The following is a 12,301-nucleotide window of genomic DNA, read 5'->3' on the forward strand; positions in this document are numbered from 1 at the left end:
ACGAAGGCTTCCACGACATTCTCCCAGGGAATGAGAACCAATGTCTGTCTCTCCACGAATTCCGGAGTAACATAGCGAGGATTATTGGGACCACCTGCTTCCAAGTTGATCGATTCCCTCTCCCGCTGCCTGTGGTCTTTCTACTACTCTTCGGAGAGAACCGCCCACTCTTGGGGTGCAACCACAATGCACTGCTGGACGCCAGCTGTTAACCTGATGGCTGATGGTAAACCTGTTTGTGGGGTTGTGCAAGCCTCCTGGCGAGCGAGCGCACTGGAAGGGCTCGGAGGTTGAGAACATGAGCTTGTGGAAGAGACAGCGACGGCTGGATGAGTTCTCTCACACGAGGCCACATAAAAGGCCAAGGCTTTGCTGGGATTGCCCGGTTCTTCGCGCATAGTCTTACTTTTACTCATACATCCGCTTTTCTTGAATGTTTTCTTCCTGGTCCTCTAAGTGCGTACATTATATTCTGAATTTAAACTTCACAACGTATTGACCAGAGTATGAGTCAATGCATAGAGGCATTGTTGCGAAGCGCCCGAAGAGGCGAAGTAATATTGCAATGTAGACTTTTGGTAGTCGTAGGCAGGGTATTCTGACCTGTATCAGGTTACTATTCAGGGTCCTTGATTTCACTTGGTGGACTGGGCTTACGTGGAACCACATGCGCTACGGAGGGTCATCGACCAGCCTAATCACAGGCTTCAAGCAACTGTCTTATCCCATCTTTGTGGGAATTCAAGCGCCTAGACCTGTGTGTGCAGTGTGGCATTTCTGGGCTAGCATAGTCTAGAATGAAGTCTCAGGCTCAGAACTGGAGCCGCATCTTTTTGTTTAGTGCTTCTTCCGCCGGCATGTGCGGTGGAGCATGAGATAGAGTTGTAAGCATAGCCAAATTCTCACTCACCTCACATTCTCGTTCATCTTACGGTGCTATTTACGTATTAACTGCGGCGTTTCAGGTTGCCCATGCTAACTAGTAGGCAGGGATGTTATAATGCCTTTGGAAATTCGTGTCAAGTTGCAGGCGCCGCGCAAAACAAATGAGAGCGATAAAGTATTTATGAGTACTATGAAATGCAATCGAAGCAGACGTATTGAAATCTTCGCCGTGAATAGGAAGTGATACACTTCGGTTCCATGGACACCGTAGGGTATGGATCGAAGATCACAAAGGCGCAAAAAGAGGCGCGGCTCCACTCACAAAAAGGGCGTGCTCTCTTTGAAACACCATGGTTGAATTTCGGAGCCCCTTGATTTCTCAAACAAAGGAGCTGACCGTTGGCCGTTGATAGGTGACAGCCGACAGCCGACAGCTGGCCCAGCTGAAAGAAGGACAAGAAAGAAGCAGCGGGTCAGCGTGGCCTCAGCCGATCCGCCAGCAGCAGCAGCCGCGGGGACTGCGGGGCTCTGCTTTCCCATCACACGTCGAGTCGAGGCCTCCTCTTTCCCTTTCCCCTTTTTCATTCGGACCGCCTTTGCTCCCTCACTTACTCACTTTCGTTTCGTTCGCTTTCTTTACATCCCTCACTCTTCCCCCTCCCCCTCTCCCCTCCCCCTGTGCCAAAAACCCTGCCGCCATGGCCGAGTTGCAAGGTCGCAAGGTCTTCAAGGTCTTCAACCAGGACTTCATCGTCAACGAGAACTACAATGTCACCAAGGAGCTGGGCCAAGGCGCGTATGGCATCGTCTGGTAGGTTTCTTTTTCGTGCCCCCTCTGTGCACACGCGAGCTCATCCTCTGACCGCGACTTTGTCTCTTTCCAGTGCTGCGACCAACACCCAGACTGGCGAGGGCGTCGCCGTCAAGAAAGTCACCAATGTCTTCAGCAAGAAGATCCTCGCCAAGCGAGCCCTGAGAGAGATCAAGCTGCTCCAGCACTTCCGCGGCCATCGCAATGTACCTTGCCCTCCACTCCCCCGCTGCCGTTGCCCGCTGGCCATAGTCGCGCCCTCGCTGACCCCGTGCCTCAGATTACATGCCTGTACGATATGGACATTCCCCGACCGGAGAACTTCAATGAAACATATCTCTACGAGGGTACGCCCCCTCCCGATGCCGTTTGACTTCATACTGGAGTGGAAGGGATCATCTCTGACGAATCTTGCAGAACTGATGGAGTGTGATCTTGCGGCCATTATCCGCTCCGGACAGCCCTTGACCGATGCGCATTTCCAGTCCTTCATCTACCAGATTCTGTGTGGTCTCAAGTACATCCACTCCGCGAACGTGTTGCACCGTGATCTGAAGCCCGGCAACCTGCTGGTCAATGCCGACTGCGAGCTGAAGATTTGCGATTTCGGCCTGGCCCGTGGATTCTCCATCGATCCGGAGGAGAATGCCGGTTACATGACCGAGTATGTTGCGACAAGATGGTATCGTGCGCCGGAAATCATGCTGAGCTTCCAGAGCTACACCAAGGCCAGTAAGTATTTGCCTAGCGTGATGGGTGGGGAACCAAGACCCGTAATAGCTAACTCTATCTAGTTGACGTTTGGTCCGTCGGTTGCATCTTGGCCGAGCTTCTGGGCGGCCGTCCCTTCTTCAAGGGCCGTGACTATGTCGACCAGCTGAACCAGATTCTGCACTACCTGGGTACCCCCAACGAGGAGACCCTGTCCCGCATTGGATCCCCTCGCGCCCAGGAATATGTGCGCAACCTGCCCTTCATGCCCAAGATTCCCTTCAACCGCCTGTTCCCCAACGCCAACCCCGACGCCCTGGATCTGCTAGACCGCATGCTCGCCTTTGACCCGTCGTCGCGTATCTCGGTCGAGGAAGCTTTGGAGCACCCTTACCTGCATATTTGGCACGACGCCTCGGACGAGCCGACTTGCCCGACGACCTTTGATTTCCACTTTGAGGTTGTGGACGATGTCCAGGAGATGCGCAAAATGATCCTCGACGAGGTTGTTCGCTTCCGCGCAGTCGTCCGTCAGCAATCCCAGGCCCACGCTGCTCAGCAACTGCAAATGGCCCAGCAGACCAACGTCCCCATTCCCGACAACCAGCAGGGCGGCTGGAAAACCGAGGAGCCCAAGCCCCAGGAGGCGGCCGCTGGCGGCGGGCAAATCAATGACCTGGAGTCCTCGCTGCAGCGCGGCATGGATGTGCACCACCGTTAAGCCCCTGATCTTTGACTATCTGTCTTTATTTTGGGAACCTCCCCCGATGATGATTCTGGCCCGGTTGATCTGCCCAGTCACACTCGGTTTTCCTGCATGTTGATATAATGAGTTAGCAAAGAGATACCTCTGAGTAGAAAGGCCGGATGATTTGCATGACCTCCGCCCTTTGTTTCTTCCCTTGTCCATTTAATCGCCTGCGCGTTTACAGATTCTGGCCCTCCGTTCATGCGTCTTTGTTTCCTCTTTGGATCGTTTGTTGGCCTGTTCTATGCAAGTTTCAAGATGTTTCCCGGTCGAGGTCTTGGACTCGTTCATTTTCGAGTGTACTTTTTGGATCGGATAGATAAGATTAGGCAGATCCTTTAAAAATCAAGTCAATACAAGAACAAAGCAGAAGCCTGTTTCGACATTCTACACAAATCTATTACGCCATGATACCGTTTGAGATCGTCTTGAGCATTGTCACAACGATGGACGCTAATGCGAAGAGCTTGTATTTGAGAATTTGAACAAGAGGCAATTCTCAAAAGTCATGGAACAACTTGAAAATGCACCCTTCGAGTCCACAAAAGTTCTATTCTGCACTGCCAGTCTTAGCAGAACGAGGCCGACCCCTTCTTTCCACCACTGTGCCAGATGCAGTCCTAAATACGGAGGTGGAAGATGGCATGGGGTGAAGCGATACCGGCTCCTGCAACACCTCGGCCTCAGTGCCCTTGGAGCGCTTCCGCAGCCACGGTATAAAATTAAAAGCTCCCCCACAGGCGAATATCCCCAGCCACAGGACTAGCTCTGTCCCATAGATGATCATACCGAGTACATCGAAAGCGGGTCCGAATACTATTTCATCACAACAAGTCAGCCTTGTAGCTCAATAGGTTAAGAATTCGTACTCACAAACAGAGACAAGCGAGAAGAGATCGCCCGCAGCATCAATTCCAACAAAGAAGAAACTGATTCCTCGCACCGTTCTGTGGACATAGATGTCCCAGTAATGCCGCAGTACACCCGCGGCAAGAAGACAGGCACTGAGAACGGCCATCAGAGTGAGAGGCCATTCAAGGCCTCGCGATTTGGCCTCTTTCAGTGCAAATATCAATCCTGCCTCAATGCCACCAAGAAGTAACAGGAGCGGAGCGACCGCGGCGATGCATTTTGTGACCGGGAACCTCTGCTTATAACATTAGTATGGAGATTAAGGTAGAGATACAGGCAAATTTACCTTTCCATAGTAAAGACACTGAGCCCAGGTCACCAAGCTAAGCGTCGTCAGAATCTGAGGCTGTATCCTCAGTGCGATATTGAATTCTTCGGCGATGTTGTATACACCGAGGGGGACGCCTGCCGCGGCCCATAGCAGCATCATGGAGCCCTGCAGACCTTCGGTGTTGTGTCTTTTGTAATTGATGATGATCTGGGGTAGAAGCTTGTATGGGTTTAGCGGCAATTGCGTCGATGACTGGTGATGGCTTACTTGGATTGACCAGCACACTGCACCGAGAGTCCCCAGGACATTCTCTGCGATGGGTATATCCATGTTGAGAGGTACATAAAGGCACCCTGGACGGGAATTGGGAGCAATAACACCTTTCAGAGAAAGTACTCCAATGTGTCTGATAAGGTTGGATGATCTCATTAAGGAAGGAATTACCGGCGCACGTGAAAGTGGGTCCAGGCGTATCAATATAGTGGCACCGCGGGGCATCTAACAGCATCTCTATCTTCACCGCGCCTGAAATTCCATTTCCTGACGATCATCAGTATTCGATCGGCGCTAATTCCCAAGTCGAGAGGGCCCTAGGCCAAGCAGTGTCGTTTATGAATGGGCGTGGAAAAACAGAGATGGGTGAGACAGGACATCAAGCTGAGCTGGCGCTCGTGATTTGTTCCCACTTTCAATGTATATTCATTGAAGGGGGAGGGAGGGGAGACAAGAATCGCTATGTAAAGAACTAAGAAAATGGATATCGCTCGTATGCCAACGTAAGAAAAGGTACATCACGAATAGACTGATCATGAACCGAGGAAGATCAATGGTAGTATCCACGCCACCAAACAGCCATGCAAGCTGCAACGACCAAGTCCAACATCTTGAAACCTTCATCCTCGATAATCAGTTTGCCCAATTTAGCACTCTTGCCGCGCATTCCCCCGCCAGCTAGCTCGCGCGCAAGCGAGAGATCGAGTCGGTCTTCGTCCGAATCCGCACCCCCGCTGCTGGTACTCGTGCTGCGTCGCGGATGATGGGCGAATTGGTTCTGGCGGGTAAAGCGTCCGGCCCGGAGAGACGTTTTGCGGATGATGGCGGAAGGATTGAAGTTTGGCCGTTGGAACTCGGTGGGAGAAGAGGAGTTAGGGCCTGAGTGGGCACGGGGTCGGGAGTAGTTGTTTGGGTTGAGAAATTGGGAGATAGACGCGCGCTTAGAGGCTGACATCGGGTCCTGAGACATGGAATCCTGAGGGAACTGAGGGTGTGATGAGGAATGGGACGAGGGGTGCTGAGGTTGTTGGTGAGCAGCGTGGTAGCGGAGGTTGGCAGCTTGGAAAGGCGTGTTGAAGCGGAGCTCGGCCACGGTCACTGCTGGATTGGCCTCGCCTTCGCCGTGGACTGGGAGGCTGCTTGGTCCCGAGATCATATGTTTGCATTTTAGACTGCGACCATTGACACTGCTGGAAAAGGTGCAAGTGCCATTCCACGGCGAGTTGAAGACGTAATAACCGCTCTTGAGCTTTGAGGAGGCGTCTGGACCATGGCCATTTCCGAAGTCTGAAGAACCCTGACCACTCCCGACAGTCTCATCGAACGGCTTGGAAACGCACACCTGGCGATGGAACTTGCGCGGACCTGCCGGTTGCTCGGCGGGCTGAACTTTAGGCACGGGCTGCGACAAAGAAGCCCCCGCAGCCTTAATCAGTTCTGCTGGAAGATTAGCGCCTAGGCTAGCCAGCGACAGGGGCTCGTTGGACCCAGTGAATCTGTTGTACCCTGGAGTTGAGATTTCAATATCAATTGCGTTGAAGTCTGCGGGCGAGGACGAGATCGTTGCGACATTCCACTGGGTTCCGGAGGAGGGGTCGCGGCGAATAAGAGTGATATTGAATCCGGCATTTCTCATGGGAGCCTGGCGGTGTCTGCGCTGACGATTAGGAGATTGTCCAGAGCTATGTGCCGACCCAGGGCGCTCATATGACGAGCGTGGTGGCAATGACGGTCTGTTGGAATCAAAACTATGGCGGCCGGCCGACAATGCGTCATATTTTCCTCTCAAAGCCTCAAAGCCTTTCCCATGGAGACCGTCAGCAAAATTGGACCAGCGATTCGTTTTTCTGACGGGCTCTTCTGCGGCTGGTCGCGCACCGTACGGCTCTTCTCTAGGAGGCAGCGGAGGCAGAGGTCGTCGCGGGACAGAAGGTTTCAATATCGGATTCGCAGATGGCGTCTCGGATTCAGCACCAAAACCTGCCTGCGCAATCGCGACCGGAGTTCCAGCGAAGGACATATTCTCAGCCGAAACTTGAGGCATGGGAACTGGTCTACGCGGAAGTGGCGGAGCAGCGTTTTCTTGGACAGTCGCATTTTCCTGTGTAGACACGGCAGGCTGGTCCGAAGCCGCTGTTTTACTTCCCACTGGCTTCCGGCGAACGTTGTTCATCTTGACGAACTCGCGTTGTGAAGGGTCATCCTCGGCTGCGGCTTCTAAAGCTTCCCTCTTTCGTTGAGCCTCTTCCTCGCGTTCTTGTTCCACTTCTTGCAATAGCGCATCGTCGTCGGGTGTAGAGACGTGGACATAGTAAAGTGACGCATTGATAGCTTCTGCGGATACGCTGGATTTCGTCGGTGGTTTCAGAGGAGAGAGAAAGATATCTGTTTAGAGGCGCATGGAGCGCAGGCACCAGTCAGTACGATTTCCCCAGGAACCAACCGGCCAACATGGCATGGGATGCAATGAAATGCGACCAGAGCCGAATGGATTTTCTGCGTACCTTGACTGCCCGGAACCCTCACGATATACAATTCTAACGGATCGAGCTTCTCGTGGGTGGGATTGCGCGGGTAAGCGGGGGGATTCGATGCGATGGCCGTGATCGATGAGAGCGAGCGCGCCTCCACGGGTCCTTGGGCCGGAGCGACGGTCGACATGGCCACGGCCGCAGTGCGCCGGCCTTGAGAATCGGATGACAATGTGCTGGGGAAACGGGATGGTTCGTCTCACGGATCTCGGAGGGGAATGGGGAGATCATAAACAGCGGGTCCGTCGGCAGTGAGGGCGGGGGCCCTGATGTCAATGGGGACGCAGCGCGGTATTTTAGCGGCAAATACGATCAAGCCTTGTTGGGAACACGCTGGCCACGAGGTGAATCAGGACGCAAGGGTAGTGCGAAATGAAGGTTGCCTGCCTGGGGCTCCGAACGTGGCGCAGTTCGTGGCCGGCTTGTGCAGTGTTGGGCTACAACCCGAAATACGATGACAATGACGTTGGAAGACGGGATCTACGAGGCTGCAAAGTGAAACAGAAAGAAAGTCTGTGCGACAGGTTCAGCACATGGTATCTCCGGAATAGCTACGGGCCTATAGAACACGGGGAGGAGAAGAGAATATGCAAATGAAAGTCCAGGACAAGGAAATGGTACGAAAGGAGAGATTCTCCGCAAGATGGGGGTGTCGATACAATGAGAATAAAGAAAAAAAGAAAGAAAGAAACTCCAGAGCCTTTCATGAACGCCACGATGATCCCGCCTGTTTCCCAGAAATCCATGACATTAAACGACAGTCTCCGACCGCTCGCCCTCAGCGATGATAGGCACGCCCAGGCCACGGTCAGGACTCTGTAGCACCAGCTGCTCATGGCGTCGCGCTCGCAGGAAATCGCTGACAGCACGGATCAAAATGAACCACCCGACAATCATCAGAATGTACGAGATCCACTCGCTGGTGGAAATGCCGGACATGGCGCCTCCACCATCGCCTCCCGACGTATCGCCGACGGAGTTGGGGTCGAAATTGTGGCTGTTGGGGTCTTGTGGTGGAACGTATTGATCACCACCGGCCCCTTCAGACCCGGAGGGTTCGCTGCCCCCCTTCATGTAGAAACCGTATTGGACCAGAGTAAGACCGAGGCCGGCTCGGCTGCCGTTCTTTGCGGCATGGGTAGTGTGAAGGAGGTAGGTCAAAAGGAAACCAACCAGCTGGAAGGACATCGAGATCATTGCGTTCCATACAAATGAGAAGATGGAGCCAACAGGCAAGCCATCCACATAGACTTCGTCGGAGGATAGACCGGGAGCCACAATCGTGGTCTCCCAGTATGGTGGTGTCGCATCGGCGGCTGCTTCTTCGTACGACTGAAGAGTCGACGTATTAGTATGAGCATTTCGCAAGGTGATGTATATGAGCGTGGCAACTTACCGGAGGCAGATCTTCGTTCTTCTCGCCCCGTTCCGGCTTGGCTGCCAGATTGGCGAAGACCCCATCATTTGATACAGCGACGGATCGGCTTCCTGTCCCTGGAGAAGTCGGCGCAAAGTTGGGTAGTATTGTAGGCCGGCGGGCAAGTGCAGAGATTCGTGACTGATCCTGGCCGTCACTCCTGCGTTCGGATGAAGATGCCGCGGCGCCAGTCTGATCATTACCCGCGGACGACCGGGTATCCGGGTTTGCACGCATCAAGCGTTGCCGGTCGTCAGGTTCTTCATCATTATCGGACTCATCCTCGCTTCCAAAGGCATCGGCCAGCGTTTGTTCATCATCGTTCCGGTGTGGATCGCCGTGGAGTAATCGCCTCGATGACGGCGAGGATGATCGGGAACGAAATGATGGAGGCGGAGAAGTCGGGTTGTGACCGGACCGTTGAGGATTCAACTGGTAGGACTGAGAGTCATCTTCTTCATCGTGGGCATTCACCTAGATGATGTTAGTCTGATAAAAGTCAAGTCCGAGGCCAGTCGCCCGGGCTGGGGCAAGCGGATCAGCGGAGGGGGGATACGAACCCGTTGATAGCGCTGCGAGCTCATGACGAGCTGAGCGGGTGTGGCGAAGAGTGTAGCAGTATTAACGAGAGGAAAAGCAACGTCGATGGCAAAGCGAACAAAAGAGAAGAGAAGGATATCACGGGGAAGAGGGAGGTGGCAGTGACGGGAATCGTCGAAGGCGAGGCAGCAGGGAGTGGCGCATGCCTAAGGCCGCCATGACCAATCGCCCTCATGCGGAAGTTTAGTCATTCCGAGTGGTTGCGGGTTTTCGCGATTAAACGACAAGTCCGACGTCGAGATTCTGCATTTTCCACCGCAACCATGGCCAAGCCGGTACGTATCATGTCCTGTTTGTCGTTTCTATATCTCTCAGCTACACCATTCTGTTAGTGTTATTTTCTTGAGAGAACACACCAGCTAATGCCCCAGTTCGACAGTCTGTCAGCCCTCGTTCCCTCCAAACCCGCATCTCCCATATCCTTAAACATTGGCCTACCGATGCGGTCCGTCCGGCCAATGTCTCGGTCCAGAATTACCTCCAGTCACGCATAGGGCACAAGACACCGAATGCCTCCCCGGATGCGCAATCAACGCCTGTTTCCAAGCCCGGAGGCGAGCTGTCGGAGGCCTCCGTAAATGCGCTGACCTCCCTGCTGAATGATCGCTTTGCGCGTCGCTACCCGCTGTCGTCCAAGATCCGACACCCAGCGAGCGATCCGGACTACTACGATAACCTGATTCGCGAATTTGAAGAAGCACCAAGCCGCGACTGGTTCGGCCGGTTAAAGAAGAGACTGGGCGGAATTCTGCGCTTCTCGTGATCTCTTCACCGACTGCATAACTGCATTCCTATTCTCTGTATCAATGGGTCTTGCTTTATCATTTTGAAGGTGTCTAATTTGTCTGGACATCTTGGGGTTATACGGGTTTGCATGGCATGTACCAATATTTATTATGTTTGCGATAAAGCAGCTGTATGTTTACACAACTTGGAGTGTACAGATATCCGTGAAAGGGAAAGGCTCCTTGAGAGCCTGAAAAATAATGACGAGGACTCTTGGAGCTTGAAGGTATGATAACGTCGAGTGAACTCGCCGTATTTGAACACTAGTAGTAATTTCGTGACAATCTCAAAATATAATTATGCCCTATGTACAATGTCCCTAGAATACCAATGCGCGCCCCTGCGAAATGAAACGTTTATCGAATGGGTTTCTACAGCATGGGCTTCAAGTCGTCCGCAACCTTGAAGGGAGCCTCAGTCTTCGCCTTGACCTCCTCGACAGTCACGCCATCGGCAATCTCAACCAGAGTAAGACCTTCCGTGAAGTCGACGTCGAAGACACAGAGGTCTGTGATAATGCGGCTCACGCAGGCGGGTCCAGTCAGGGGGAATTCACACTGCTTAACAATCTTAGGGTTGCCCTTCTTGTCTGTGTGCTCCATGGTCACAACGACCTTAGTGGCAGAAGGGTTGGAGACAAGGTCCATAGCACCACCGAAGCCCTTGATCTTACCGGGGAGCATCCCTATAAAAATTGTCAGTAGATGGTCAGACAGGCAGAACAAATGATGGGACAAGACGTACAGTTAGCAAGGTCACCCTTGGCACTGACCTGCATGGCACCCAGAATGGTCAGGTCAATACGACCAGAACGGATCATGCCAAATGACTCGTCACTGCCGAAGCAGGCGGCGCCGGGATTGAGAGTCACAGTCTCCTTGCCGGCGTTGATGAGGTCGGGATCTTCCTCGCCCTTCTTGGGGTAAGGACCCAGGCCGAGGATACCGTTCTCGGACTGTAGAGTCACCTCAACGGAAGAGTCGACGAAGTTAGGTGCCAGCATAGGCATACCAATGCCCAAATTGGCATACATGCCGTTCTTGAATTCCTTCGCAGCACGACGGACAATGCGCTCGCGCTTGCTGGCGGTGTCACCCTTGCCCAGTGCGGAAGTATCGGCGCCCTCCTCCTTAGCGAAGGTATACTTCTCAATCTTCTTCTCAGTGGTGCTTTGTATCACACGCTTAACGTAGATACCTGGCAGATGAATAGCAGCCGGGTCGATCTCGCCAGGGTCCACAATGTGCTCCGCTTCAACAATGGTCATCTTGGCGTTACGGCCCATCGCGCCGTTGAAGTTCGCGGCTGAGTAGCGGAATTGACAGTTACCCAGTTTATCAGCCTTCCAAGCCTTAACGAAAGCATAGTCGCCCTTAATAGCCTCCTCCATCACGTAGCTCTTGCCATCAAAGACCTTAGTATCGCGTGGCTGGCTGTACAAAGCCACGGTGCCGTCACTGTTGTGTCGCAGCGGCAGATCACCAGTCTGGACAACCGTGCCGAATGCCGCAGGGGTGTAGAAGGCAGGGATGCCAGCACCACCAGAGCGGCAACGCTCCGCCAGAGTGCCTTGCGGGGTGAGCTCCAGCTCAATCTCTCCGGTCAAATACATGCGCTCGAAGGTCTTGTTCTCGCCAACATAACTGGCAATCATCTTCTTGATTTGCTTGGACTGTAGGAGCAGACCCAGACCAGAGCCATCCACACCCGCATTGTTGCTGACGACAGTGAGACCGGAAATTGAGGAGTTGGCCCGAACGGCATTGATGAGGGTGTCTGGCACACCAGACAGGCCGAACCCACCAGCCAAAAGGGTGGAGTTCGACTTCATGTCTTTGGTGGCATCCTCGGCGGACTTGAACACCTTGTTGATCGCCGCACGCTGAACACTGCTAGAGAAAGTGCGCGTAAGGAAGCGCTGGTGCTGTCGGAAGGCATCACATAGATCAGTATCTAGCGCATTCGGCGTGCGGGGAGGTCGAGCTTACCTTGACAGGATCAGCGGAAAACTGCCGCGCAAAGCGCAGGCATGTTGCTACTTGAGAAGGCATGGTGGGCAAGTGGGATTGAGAAAGGACAGACTTGCTGCTGAGACCGGAGAGCAACACAGGACGCAGCAGCAATGCGGAGGCGAAGCGGCAAGGCGCGAGTCTTATATAGTAGCAGTTCCGCGGCCGGCTCGACGGGCGGAACAGCTCACTCCCGACGCCCCCGGATTCCCCACACCACGTAGTCCCGTTCCGCTCTGGCGACTCCCACGACTACGGGGTATAGTAGTACACAGAAGATTCCTAGCAAGAAGTATTTACCAGAAAGAATATGTAGACCGTCAGAATTCCCCAGTATCTTTTTTGAA

The 12,301-nt window shown here is 53.5% G+C and overlaps 6 protein-coding genes across 6 annotated transcripts; 2 read left to right on the forward strand and 4 right to left on the reverse strand.

Annotated features, from left to right (window-relative positions):
• Positions 1–1,583: 1,583 nt before the first annotated feature.
• mpkA (mitogen-activated serine/threonine-protein kinase SLT2) lies at positions 1,584–3,128 on the forward strand (the record flags this gene model as incomplete). The annotated part of the gene is made up of 5 exons (XM_056624367.1): positions 1,584–1,696; positions 1,770–1,902; positions 1,977–2,043; positions 2,114–2,428; positions 2,491–3,128. The coding sequence occupies 5 exons, from the start codon at positions 1,584–1,586 to the stop codon at positions 3,126–3,128; spliced, it is 1,266 nt and encodes a 421-aa protein (XP_056469355.1).
• Positions 3,129–3,705: 577 nt separating this feature from the next.
• N7532_011877 (PQ-loop repeat-containing protein) lies at positions 3,706–4,668 on the reverse strand (the record flags this gene model as incomplete). The annotated part of the gene is made up of 3 exons (XM_056624368.1): positions 3,706–3,971; positions 4,029–4,302; positions 4,354–4,668. 3 exons carry the CDS (start codon positions 4,666–4,668, stop codon positions 3,706–3,708), a joined length of 855 nt encoding a protein of 284 aa, XP_056469356.1.
• Positions 4,669–5,161: 493 nt separating this feature from the next.
• On the reverse strand, positions 5,162–7,272 carry N7532_011878 (uncharacterized protein; the record flags this gene model as incomplete). The annotated part of the gene is made up of 2 exons (XM_056624369.1): positions 5,162–6,996; positions 7,116–7,272. 2 exons carry the CDS (start codon positions 7,270–7,272, stop codon positions 5,162–5,164), a joined length of 1,992 nt encoding a protein of 663 aa, XP_056469357.1.
• A 620-nt stretch (positions 7,273–7,892) lies between these two features.
• On the reverse strand, positions 7,893–9,143 carry N7532_011879 (metal homeostatis BSD2 family protein; the record flags this gene model as incomplete). The annotated part of the gene is made up of 3 exons (XM_056624370.1): positions 7,893–8,474; positions 8,539–9,033; positions 9,120–9,143. The coding sequence occupies 3 exons, from the start codon at positions 9,141–9,143 to the stop codon at positions 7,893–7,895; spliced, it is 1,101 nt and encodes a 366-aa protein (XP_056469358.1).
• Positions 9,144–9,422: 279 nt separating this feature from the next.
• On the forward strand, positions 9,423–9,922 carry N7532_011880 (ubiquinol-cytochrome c reductase complex assembly factor 2; the record flags this gene model as incomplete). Its single annotated transcript, XM_056624371.1, has 2 exons — positions 9,423–9,434; positions 9,539–9,922. The coding sequence occupies 2 exons, from the start codon at positions 9,423–9,425 to the stop codon at positions 9,920–9,922; spliced, it is 396 nt and encodes a 131-aa protein (XP_056469359.1).
• A 394-nt stretch (positions 9,923–10,316) lies between these two features.
• On the reverse strand, positions 10,317–11,996 carry N7532_011881 (3-oxoacid CoA-transferase; the record flags this gene model as incomplete). The annotated part of the gene is made up of 3 exons (XM_056624372.1): positions 10,317–10,630; positions 10,690–11,869; positions 11,934–11,996. The coding sequence occupies 3 exons, from the start codon at positions 11,994–11,996 to the stop codon at positions 10,317–10,319; spliced, it is 1,557 nt and encodes a 518-aa protein (XP_056469360.1).
• Between the last annotated feature and the right edge of the window lie 305 nt (positions 11,997–12,301).

Source organism: Penicillium argentinense, assembly GCF_028826775.1.
Source record: "Penicillium argentinense strain IBT 30761 chromosome Unknown utg000011l_segment0_segment0, whole genome shotgun sequence".
Classification (NCBI taxonomy): domain Eukaryota; kingdom Fungi; phylum Ascomycota; class Eurotiomycetes; order Eurotiales; family Aspergillaceae; genus Penicillium; species Penicillium argentinense.